Raw genomic sequence first — 12,669 nt, 5'->3', positions numbered from 1 at the left:
TTTGAGGAAAGTGACCTCTAATAAGATAAGAGCTTATCTAAGTTCCGTAGTTGTCCAAGGTCTCGTCGCTGGTAAATGGCAATGTCAGAATTGAAAATCAGGCTTTTCTGGCTCTAAAGCTGTCTTTTACTCCATAAGTATTGTGCATAAGATGGAGAAATGCTTTGATATTTACAAATGGGGATTATTACACATACTTAGATGAGTTAAAACTTGAAGGATGACAGGTTTTGACAGCTTTTTGTTTGTGCAGTGCAGTTCTGACACTAACTACCCAGGGGTCGAACTTCACCATCTAAGGGCACAATCCTTGATGAACTTGACCTTTAAATATCAGACACCAGGCTGGGCGCGGGGGCTCATGCCTGTAATCCTAGCACTTTGGGAGGCCGAGGCGGGTGGATTGCCTGAGCTCAGGAGTTTGAGACCAGCCTGGGCAACATGGTGCAACCCCATCTCCACTAAAATACAAAAAATAAAAAAAAAGTAGCTGGGCATGGTGGCATGTGCCTGTAATCCCAGCTACTCAGGAGGCTGAGACATGAGAAACACTTGAACCTGGGAGGTGGAGGTTGCAGTGAGCCAAGATGGAGACACTGCACTCCAGCCTGGGCCACAGAGCGAGACTCCATCTCAAAAGAAAGAAAGAAAGAATAAATAAATAAATAAAAATAAATAAATAAATTAAAAAACCAGACACCAGCTCAGGGGTTCCAAGGCCACCCGTATACTGAACAACTGGCTATAAATTGTGGGTTTCCATAACTCTTTAGGTTCAATAATTTGTTAGAATGACTTCCGGAACTCAGGAAAGCATCATACATATGATTGCATTTTTATTATAAAAGATACAAGTAACATCCAGTCAAAAAGGAGAGCCATAGGATGAGGTCTGAGGGGTCTCAGACATAAACCTTCTGTGCCCTCAGGACTTACCACCCCCCAGGCACACCAGTCTGTGTCATCACCAGAGACACTCGTCTAAGCCTCAGAATTCAGAGTGTTTATCAGGGGTTAATTGTGACCAAAATCAATCTCCAGGCCACTCTTTCCCAGAAATCAGGCTAGTATTACTTGACTGAATGTCTTAACTCTCTAGTCACATAATTGGTCTTTCCGGCATGGCCAACCTCTATCCTGAACAAACTTATTAGCATATAGTGTTTAAGGATTCATCATGAGTCCCTGGTTAGCATAAATTATCAAGACCCCATAAATACCAAAGAGACTCTTACCATTTGAGAAATTCTCAGAATCCAGAGAGTATCTCTTAGGAATTAGGAATGAAAAAAAGCCAAATTCTTTTTTTTATTATTATAGTTTAAGTTCTAGGGTACATGTGCACAACATGCAGGTTTGTTACATATGTATACATGTGCCATGTTGGTGTGCTGCACCCATTAACTCGTCATTTATATTAGGTATATATCGCCTAATGCTATCCCTCCCCTCTCCCCCCACCCCACGACAGGCTCTGGTGTGTGATGCTCCCCACCCTGTGTCCAAGTGTTCTCATTGTTCAATTCCTACCTATGAGTGAGAACATGCGGTGTTTGGTTTTCTGTCCTTGCGATAGTTTGCTCAGAATGATGGTTTCCGGCTTCATCCATGTCCCTACAAAGGACATGAACTCATCCTTTTTTATGGCTGCATAGTATTCCATGGTGTATATGTGCCACATTTTCTTAATCCAGTCTATCATTGATGGACATTTGGGTTGGTTCCAAGTCTTTGCTATTGCGAATAACGCTGCAATAAACATACATGTGCATGTGTCTTCATAGCAGCATGATTTATAATCCTTTAGGTATATATCCAGTAATGGTTTGGCTGGGTCAAATGGTATTTCTAGTTCTAGATCCTTGAGGAATCGCCATACTGTCTTTCACAATGGTTGAGCTAGTTTACAGTCCCACCAACAGTGTAAAAGTGTTTCTATTTCTCCACATCCTCTCCAGCACCTGTTGTTTCCTGACGTTTTAATGATCACCATTCTAACTGGTGTGAGATGGTATCTCATTGTGGTTTTGATTTGCAATTCTCTGATGGCCAGTGATGATGAACATTTTTTCATGTGTCTGTTGGCTGCATAAATGTCTTCTTTTGAGAAGTGTCTGTTCATATCCTTTGCCCACTTTTTGATGGGGTTGTTTTTTTCTTGTAAATTTGTTTGAGTTCATTGTAGATTCTGGATATTAGCTGTTTGTCAGATGAGTAGGTTGCGAACATTTTCTCCCATTTTGTAGGATGCCTGTTCACTCTGATGGTAGTTTCTTTTGCTGTGCAGAAGCTCTTTAGTTTAATTAGATCCCATTTGTCAATTTTGGCTTTTGTTGCCAAAATTTGGCTTTTGTTGCTTTTGGTGTTTTAGTCATGAAGTCCTTGCCTGTGTCTATGTCCTGAATGGTATTGCCTAGGTTTTCTTCTAGGGTTTTTATGGTTTTAGGTCTAACATTTAAGTCTTTAATCCATCTTGAATTAATTTTTGTATAAGGTGTAAGGAAGGGATCCAGTTTCAGCTTTCTACATATGGCTAGCCAGTTTTCCCAGCACCATTTATTAAATAGGGAATCCTTTCCCCATTTCTTGTTTTTGTCATGTTTGTCAAAGATCAGATGGTTGTAGATGTGTGGTATTATTTCTGAGGGCTCTGTTCTGTTCCATTGGTCTATATCTCTGTTTTGGTACCAGTACCATGCTGTTTTGGTTACTGTAGCCTTGCAGTATAATTTGAAGTCAGGTAGTGTGATGCCTCCAGCTTTGTTCTTTTGGCTTAGGATTGTATTGGCAATGCAGGTTCCTTTTTGGTTCCATATGAACTTGAAGTAGTTTTTTCCAATTCTGTGAAGAAAGTCATTGGTAGCTTGATGGGGATGGCTTTGAATCTATAAATTACCTTGGGTAGTATGGCGATTTTCACAATATTGATTCTTTCTATCCATGAGCAAGGAATGTTCTTCCATTTGTTTGTGTCCTCTTTTATTTCATTGAGCAGTGGTTTGTAGTTATCCTTGAAGAGATCCTTTATGTCCCTTGTAAGTTGGATTCCTAAGTATTTTATTCTCTTTGAAGCAATTGTGAATGGGAGTTCACTCGTGATTTGGCTCTCTGTTTGTCTGTTATTGGTGTGTAGGAATGCTTGTGATTTTTGCACATTGATTTTGTATCCTGAGACTTTGCTGAAGTTGCTTATCAGCCAGGAGATTTTGGGCTGAGACGATGGGGTTTTCTAAATATACAATCATGTCATCTGCAAACAGGGACAATTTGACTTCCTCTTTTCCTAATTGAATACCCTTTATTTCTTTCTCCTGCCTGATTGCCTTGGCCAGAACTTCCAACACTATGTTGAATAGGAGTGGTGAGAGAGGGCATCCCTGTCTTGTGCCAGTTTTCAAAGGGAATGCTTCCAGTTTTTGCCCATTCAGTATGATATTGGCTGTGTGTTTGTCATAAATAGCTCTTATTATTTTGAGATACATCCCGTCAATACCTAGTTTATTGAGAGTTTTTAGCATGAAGTGCTGTCAAATTTTGTCAAAGGCCTTTTCTGCATCTATTGAGATAATCATGTGGTTTTCGTCTTTGGTTCTGTTTATATGACGAATTACGTTTATTGGTTTGCATATGTTGAACAAGCCTTGCATCCCAGGGATGAAGCCAACTTGATCGTGGTGGATAAGCTTTTTGATGTGCTGCTGGATTTGGTTTGCCAGTATTTTATTGAGGATTTTTGCATCAATGTTCATCAGGGATATTGGTCTAAAATTCTCTTTTTTCAGTGTGTCTCTGCCAGGCTTTGATATCAGGATGATGCTGGCCTCATAAAATGGGTTAGGGAGGATTCCCTCTTTTTCCATCAATTGGAATAGTTTCAGAAGGAATGGTACCAGCTCCTCCTTGTATCTCTGGTGGAATTTGGCTGTGAATCCATCTGGTCCTGGACTTTTTTTGGTTGGTAGGCTATTAATCACTGCCTCAATTTCAGAGCCTGTTATTGGTCTATTCAGAGATTCAGCTTCTTCCTGGTTTAGTCTTGGGAGGGTGTATGTGTCCAGGAATTTATCCATTTCTTCTAGATTTTCTAGTTTATTTGCATAGAGATATTTATAGTATGCTCTGATGGTAGTTTGTATTTCTGTGGGATCGGTGGTGTTATCCCCTTTATCATTTTTTATTGCATCTATTTGATTCTTCTCTCTTTTCTTCTTTATTAGTCTTGCTAGAGGTCTATCAGTTTTGTTGATCTTTTCAAAAAAACAGCTCCTGGATTCATTGATTTTTTTTGAAGGGTTTTTTGTGTCTCTATTTCCTTCAGTTCTGCTCTGATCTTAGTTATTTCTTGCCTTCTGCTAGCTTTTGAATATGTTTGCTCTTGCTTCTCTAGTTCTTTTAAGTGTAATGTTAGGTTGTCAATTTTAGATCTTTCCTGCTTTCTCTTGTGGGCATTTAGTGCTATAAATTTCCCTCTACACACTGCTTAAATGTGTCCCAGAGATTCTTGTATGTTGTGTCTTTGTTCTTATTGGTTTCAGAGAACATCTTTATTTCTTCCTTCATTTCATTATGTACCCAGTAGTCACTCAGGAGCAGGTTGTTCAGTTTCCACGTAGTTGAGCGGTTTTGAGTGAGTTTCTTAATCCTGAGTTCTAATTTTATTGCACTGTGGTCTGAGAGACAGTTTGTTATAATTTCTGTTCTTTTACATTTGCTGAGGAGTGCTTTACTTCCATCTATGTGGTCAGTTTTGGAATAAGTGTGATGTGGTGCTGAGAAGAATGTATATTCTGTAGATTTGGGGTGTAGAGTTCTGTAGATGTCTATTAGGTCTGCTTGGTGCAGAGCTGAGTTCAAGTCTTGTATATCCTTGTTAACTTTCTGTCTCGTTCATCTGTCTGATACTGACAGTGGGGTGTTAAAGTCTCCCATTATTATTGTGTGGGAGTCTAAGTCTCTTTGTAGGTCTCTAAGGACTTGCTTTATGAATCTGGGTGCTCCTGTATTGGGTGCATATATATTTAGGATAGTTAGCTCTTCTTGTTGAATTGATCCCTTTATCATTATGTAATGGCTTTCTTTGTCTCTTTTGATCTTTGTTGGTTGGTTTAAAGCCTGTTTTATCAGAGACTAGGATTGTAACCCCTGCTTTTTTTGTGTTTTCCATTTGCTTGGTAGATCTTCCTCTATCCCTTTATTTTGAGCCTATGTGTGTCTCTGCACATGAGATCGGTCTCCTGAATACAGCACACTGATGGGTCTTGACTCTTTATCCAATTTGCCAGTCTGTGTCTTTTAATTGGAGCATTTAGCCCATTTACATTTAAGTTTAATATTGTCATGTGTGAATTTGATCCTGTCGTTATGATGTTAGCTGGTTATTTTGCTCGTTAGTTGATGCAGTTTCTTCCTAGCATTGATGGTCTTTACAATTTGGCATGTTTTTGCAGTGGCTGGTACTGGTTGTTCCTTTCCATATTTAGTGCTTCCTTCAGGAGCTCTTGTAAGGCAGGCCTGGTGGTGACAAAATCTCTCAGCATTTGCTTGTCTGTAAAGGATTTTATTTCTCCTTCACTTGTGAAGCTTAGTTTGGCTGGATATGAAATTCTGGGTTGAAAATTCTTTTCTTTAAGAATGTGGAATATTGATCCCCACTCTCTTCTGGCTTTTAGAGTTGCTGCCGAGAGATCCGCTGTTAGTCTGATGGACTTCCCTTTGTGGGTAACCCAACCTTTCTCTCTGGCTGCCCTTAACATTTTTTCCTTCGTTTCAACTTTGGTGAATCTGATAGTTATGTGTCTTGGAGTTGCTCTTCTTGAGGAATATCTTTGTGGAGTTCTCTGTATTTCCTGAATTCGAATATTGGCCTGCCTTGTTAGGTTGGGGAAGTTCTCCTGAATAATATCCTGAAGAGTGTTTTCCAACTTGTTTCCATTCTCCCCGTCACTTTCAGGTACACCAATTAGACGTAGATTTGGTCTTTTCACATAGTCCCATATTTCTTGGAGGCTTTGTTCATTTCTTTTTACTCTTTTTTTCTCTAAACTTCTCTTTTCACTTCATTTCATTCATTTGATCTTCAATCACTGATACCCTTTCTTCCACTTGACTGAATCGGCTACTCAAGCTTGTGCATGCATCATGTAGTTCTCGTGCCATGGTTTTCAGCTCCATCAGGTCATTTAAGGTCTTCTCTATGCTGTTTATTCTAGTTAGCCATTCGTCTAATCTTTTTTCAAGGCTTTTAGCTTCTTTGTGATGGGTTCGAGCATTCTCCTTTGGCCTGGAGAAGTTTGTTATTACCGATCATCTGAAGTGTACTTCCATCAACTCCTGAAAGTCATTCTCCATCCAGCTTTGTTCTGTTGCTGGTGAAGAGCTGTGTTCCTTTGGAGGAGAAGAGGCACTCTGATTTTTAGAAATTTCAGCTTTTCTGCTCTGGTTTTTCCCCATCTGTGTGGTTTTATCTACTTTTGGTCTTTGATGATGGTGACCTACAGATAGGGTTTTGGTGTGGATGTCCTTTCTGTTTGTTAGTTTTCCTTCTAACCGTCAGGACCCTCAGCTGCAGGTCTGTTGGAGTTTGCTGGAGGTCCACTCCAGACCCTGTTTACCTGGGTGTCACCAATGGAGGCTACAGAACAGCAAAAATTGCAGAACAGCAAATGTTGCTGCCTGATCCTTCCACTGGAAGCTTCGTCTCAGAGGGGCACCCAGCTGTATGAGGTGTCAGTTGGCCCCTACTGGGAGGTGTCTCCTAGTTAGGCTACTCAGGGGTCAGGGACTCACTTGAGGAGACAGTCTGTCTGTTCTCAGACTTCCAACTCCATGCTGGGAGAACCACTACTCTCTTCAAAGCTGTCAGACAGGGATGTTTAAATCTGCAGAAGTTTCTGCTGCCTTTTGTTCAGCTATGCCCTGCCCCCAGTGGTGGAGTCTACAGAGGCAGGCAGGCCTCCTTAAGCTGTGGTGGGCTCCACTCAGTTTGAGGTTCGTGGCCACTTTGTTTACCTCCTCAAGCCTCAGCAATGGCAGACACCCCTCCCCCAGCCTCGCTGCTGCCTTGCAGTTGGATCTCAGACTGCTGTGCTTCATGGGTGTAGGCTTCATGAGCTAGGCTTCATGGGTGTAGGACCCTCCAAGCCAGGTGCGGGATATAATCTCCTGGTGTGCCGTTTGCTAAGACAGTTGGAAAAGTGCAGTATTAGGGTGGGAGTGTCCCGATTTTCCAGGTACCATCTATCACAGCTTCCCTTGGCTAGAAAAGGGAATTCCCCGACCCCTTGCACTTCCTTGGTGAGGTGATGCCCCACCCTGCTTTGGCTCACACTCCGTAGGCTGCACTCACTGTCCAACAAGTCGCAGTGAGATGGACCCGGTACCTCAGTTGGAAATGCAGAAATCACCTGTCTTCTGCATTGTTCACGCTGGGAGCTGTAGACTGGAGCTCTTCCTATTCTGCCATCTTCAAACTGAGTCCTCAAAGCTAAATTCTTTATTATACAGTTAGACATTTGGATAACTTGTAAACACAGATTCTTACACTATAATTTTCTTTCTTTTTTTTTTGTAGGGCATAACTTGAGTGTTTATCCTAATTTTGATGTTCCAGTGACAAGTCCTACAATAATGAATCTAAAAGACAAAGAAGTTAACTGTATGGTAAATAGCAATTTATCTTTTAGGGAAGACCTTGTCTTGTCTACCATAAAACCATCCCAAATGGATTCTGATGAAGAAGTTATAAGGTGTCCAGAGACGGCTGAGAATGTGGCCACACAAAATCATATGAACATGTGCTCGGAATCTCAGGTGTATATATCAATTGGTGAATTTCAAAACAAAGCAGGTGTGCCTGAAGATGAATGTTGGACTGGCCAAACATCTGATGCTGGGACATATCCAATGGCAGATGTGGATACTTCTAGAAGGAGTCCAGGCCCAGAGGATGGACAGGCCCCAGTGCTGACCTACATTGATGTAAAATCTAGCAATAAGAACCCCTCCAGAGCTGAACCCCTGGTGGCCTTCAGTGCTCAGCATGAGAGTAGGAGCTCTAGAGATAAGTATGGATTAGACAGGACTGGGTTAAGCAAAGTGGTAGTAGGTGGAAGCCACCAAAATGCCATCTCTTCAGACAAAACAACTCTCCGTGAATTAAGTACTCTAGGAAAGGGGATAGATCAAGAGGGGAAGATGGTGCTGCTAAGCTTGAAACTCACCCCCTCTGAGCCCTGTGATCCACTAAGTTCTACCCTGAGGGAGCCCTTAGATATTAGGTCTTCCCTGAAGGACTCTCACACAGAAGAGCAGGAGGAACTCTCAGTGCTATCCGGGGTCATCAAGAGATCTTCATCCGTCATATCTGATTCAGGCATTGAGAGTGAGCCAAGCTCCGTCGCCTGGTCAGAGGCCCGAAGCAGGGCTCTGGAGTTGCCCAGTGATCGGGAAGTCTTGCACCCGTTTGTTCGAAGACATGCCCTCCACCGGAACTCCCTAGAGGGTGGACACACAGAAAGTAACACGAGTTTGCCAAGTGGCATCCAGGCTTCTCTCACCTCCATTAGCTCTTTACCTTTTGAGGAGGATGAGCGGGAGGTGGCACTCACTAAGTTAACCAAGTCTGTATCTGCTCCGCACATCAGTAGCCCAGAGGAGGCTGCTGAAGATGCAGGCACCAAGAAGCAAGATGGAGGTTTTGCTGAACCTTCAGATATGCACAGCAAGAACCAAGGTTCCCCAGGATCTTGCTCTCAACTTTGTGATGACTCTGGAACACAGGATGCTGGAGCAGACCATCCCCTGGTGGAGATAGGTTTAGACGCTGACAACCAGCAGGGCCCCGGATACATAGACATCCCCAAAGGGAAAGGAAAGCAGTCTGATGCTCAAGAACACTGTCTTCCTGATAGCAGGAGTGAGAACACTCCAGGCGTTGAAACCAAAGGTCTTAATTTAGAAATACCATGTGTCATAGCACTTGAAAACCCCAGGACCAGATCTCTTCATAGAGCACTTGTGGAAACCCCAAAGGGCATGCCTAAAGACTTGAATGTGGGTCAGCCAGCTCTTTCCAACAGTGGCATCTCAGAGGTTGAGGGTCTCTCTCAACATCAGGTGCCTGAATTGAGCTGTACGTCAGCTGCTGATGCCATCAACATGAACTCAACAGGCCAGCAAAGCCAAAGTGATTCACCTTGCATCATGGATGACACAGCATTTAATAGAGGAGTGAATGCCTTCCCGGAGGCTAAACATAAAGCAGGCACTGTGTGCCCCACTGTGACCCATTCCGTTCATTCCCAGGTTTTGAAAAACCAAGAGCTGAAGGCAGGCACTTCCATCATGGGGTCCCATCTGACTTCTGCAGAGACCTTTACTCTGGACAGCCTGAAGGCTGTGGAGGTTGTGAACTTATCTGTGTCTTGCACTGCCACCTGTCTCCCTTTCTCATCTGTGCCCAAGGAGACACCTGCCAGGGCTGGATTCTCTTCCAAACAGACTCTGTTTCCCATCACCCATCAGCCTTTGGGATCCTTTGGAGTTGTTTCTACCCATTCCAGCACGTTGGATGAGGAAGTCAGTGAAAGGATGTTTAGGTAAGCTGGCTGACGGGCTTACCTTTCTCACAACAGTCTTTTAAATTTTTCCACATATTTCTCCATTTCATGCATACTGTTTCAAAATTTAGATATCTGTGATTTTCTGATTTAAATAAGGTAATATATCATATTATAGATAATATATCATATATATTTAATTCATATCATATGAATTTAAAATGCAGAATACTGAAAGGAAGTAAAAATGGTCAATAAGTCGACCTTCAAATGTAACCACTGTGTATATTCTTCTGCATTTTTTCTATGTGAATCTATATCTATTTATGCTTTTTATACAAAAATGAGACCATTCTGTACAAATGGCAATTGTAAATGTTTAATTTAATAATATATTAGAAATATCTTTCTATGTTTATAAATCTATGTTTGCATCATCATTGTAATGATTACACAATATTCTCTTGCATGAATATACCATGATTTATTAACCAAATTCTTTACCAATGAACCTTTAAATTTTGTTCAACTATTTATTTATTTATTTATTTTTTGAGACAGTCTCACTCTGTCGCCAGGCTGGAGTGCAGTGATGCAACCTCGGCTCACTGCAACCTCTGCCTCCTGGGTTCAAGCGATTCTCCTGCCTCAGCCTCCCAAGTAGCTGGGACTACAGGCACCCGCCACCACACCCAGCTAATTTTTGTACTTTTAGTAGAGATGGGGTTTCGCTATGTTGGCCAGGATGGTCTCGATCTCTTGACCTTGTGATCTGCCCGCCTGGGCCTCCCAAAGTGCTGGGATTACAGGCATGAGCCACCACACCCTGCCAATTTTGTTCAATTTTTATTATGAATATTATAACTCTCTTATGAATATCATTGTACTTCTACCTTTTCGTGTTTCGAAAGGGGAGTTCCTTAAGAGCCTTTGGGGAATACAATTCTTCCTCAGATTTGACTCCCAAGCACCCTTTAACATTGTGGGGCTTCTAAGTTTACCTTTGTAATGCCAGAATTCATTTCTTCATCCTTGTATTGGGTTTGTATTCATATTGCTCTCCCATCTATAAACTATATATCTGATTATGTATATAATAGAATCATTTTGTCAAAACATCCCATCTTCTTTACCCTTTTGCAAAATGCTGAAGAGTTACATATTAACGGTGTCTCCAGAAGAAATTGCCACAGGCAGGTAAACATTGGGTTTTTGTTTTATAAAGAATGTTAAATACCTATCCTATGGTACTTGTCATTAATTCAATGAGTACACAGCAGACATAGTAGATGCTGTCCAGTGCCTGCCTGGCCAGGGGTTCCCTTGCTTATATTGTACCTGCAGTCTAACGGAGAGACAGACACATGAGAGAAGTTGATGAGGGCAGTGACTGGGTAAATATGATGTTTCATGTGTGCGTGGTGGAGCCAGAAGGAAAAGCACCTAATTTGGCTTGGGGAAATGAGTGTGAATAGGGATAGTGGCCAGGCAAAGCTTCCTAGAGAAGATGGCATCTACTCTGAGAAGAAAATATAAGAGACAATGATGGTGGTGATGATGATGATGATGATGATGATGAGGCTTTATAACAGATAATAACAAGAAATAGTCAGTGTCAAATTTGAGATTCTGACCTTCGCAGTCTGACTCCAGAGTCCAGTCCCTTAACCATCATCTTGCCAGGTAACCAGACAAAGAGCATCATAGCCAAGTTGAGAAAGGCATTTCAGACACACAGGCCCTCAGGCACCCAGGCATGGAAATAAAGCCAAGTCATGTAGTTCATGCAGAAAATTATAAGAAATGTGTTATTTGTGGAGGCTGGGAGTGGTGAGGAGTGATGCTGGAGAAGCAGGGGAAGGCCAAGCCATGGTGGGCCTGGGTGTCAATCAAGTCAAGAAGCTTTCACTTTTTAAAGATTGCGTGGGGCCTTGGAGCTGGGTAGAATCTTTGATGTCCTGTCACTCTGTCTCCTGTTCAATGCAGGAATCACATAAGCATCTGCAGAACCAAAACCCATAGAAGCTTCGGTTTTTTTTTTTGTTTGTTTTTTGTTTTCTCTTATTTATTTATTTTATTTATTTATTTATTTTTATTTTTTTTTATTATTATACTTTAAGTTTTAGGGTACATGTGCACAACATGCAGGTTTGTTACGTATGTATACATGTGCCATGTTGGTGTGTTGCACCCATTAACTCATCATTTACATTAGGTATATCTCCTAATGCTATCCCTCCCCCCTCCCCCCACCCCACAACAGTCCCCAGTGTGTGATGTTCTCCTTCCTGTGTCCATGTGTTCTCATTGTTCAATTCCCACCTATGAGTGAGAACATGCGGTGTTTGGTTTTTATAGAGTGCTTTCCTGCCTCCTTGTTCAGAACAAAGTTTCACTCACTAGCATGTCCCCTGGGGGCTCAAGTCAGCATTTGCCACTCAGCAGGCACTTCGCTTGTGGGTGCTCAGCCCTCCTACATACTAACCCAGCTCATTTCCTGTTCAACATGAAGTACACAGCTTGGCTTGTGATTAATTAGTGTATTCTCCAGTTTTTATCAGGCCAAAGAAAAATTTAAAAAAGAACTGAAGATTGAAGGATTTCTGTACAGTGACTTAACTGTACTGGCTTCTGATATACCATATTTCCCACCAGAGGAAGAGGAAGAAAATTTGGAAGATGGAATTCACCTGGTTGTCTGTGTCCATGGCCTGGATGGTGAGTTCTAAAACAAGTTTTCTTCCCAAATTCTGTCATATATACAACTTAAAATACTTATGCATTAATTTAGATGAGGTATTCATTCAACAGAATGTTCAATTAGCAACTGTGGAATGACAGTAATTATGATTAATCTAAGGAAATGGTATGGCTTCCTCTTACAGAAAATATCTCTCTGTCACAAAAAATCTGTTAAGTAAATAAAATACATGAATGAATGAATAAATGTAGTGAAGGAGTGAATGGAATAAATCAATACATAAATAAATGGAATAAATGATTAATAGAATGAGTGTCAAAGTAAAAGAAGAAATGGAGTGAATGAATTAATGAAATTAATGTATTATGGGAATGAATATATTAATGAAATGCATGAATACAGTAATTTGAG

At 41.4% G+C, this 12,669-nt stretch overlaps 1 protein-coding gene across 7 annotated transcripts in view; it reads left to right on the top strand.

The window, feature by feature from the left end:
* Positions 1–12,669, top strand: part of FAM135B (family with sequence similarity 135 member B) — a 364,859-nt gene that overhangs the window by 334,061 nt on the left and 18,129 nt on the right. For all 7 annotated transcript variants that reach the window (XM_054498901.2, XM_054498898.2, XM_054498894.2 and 4 more), the window contains 2 exons: positions 7,571–9,596; positions 12,109–12,275. In XM_054498901.2, coding sequence (XP_054354876.1) covers positions 7,571–9,596; positions 12,109–12,275 — 2,193 coding nt within the window. The remainder of the gene's footprint in view (positions 1–7,570; positions 9,597–12,108; positions 12,276–12,669) is intronic.

Source organism: Pongo pygmaeus, chromosome 7 (genome assembly GCF_028885625.2).
Source record: "Pongo pygmaeus isolate AG05252 chromosome 7, NHGRI_mPonPyg2-v2.0_pri, whole genome shotgun sequence".
Classification (NCBI taxonomy): Eukaryota; Metazoa; Chordata; class Mammalia; order Primates; family Hominidae; genus Pongo; species Pongo pygmaeus.
The sequence above is the reverse complement of the archived record's forward strand: the minus strand, read 5'-3'. Positions and strand labels throughout refer to the sequence as shown.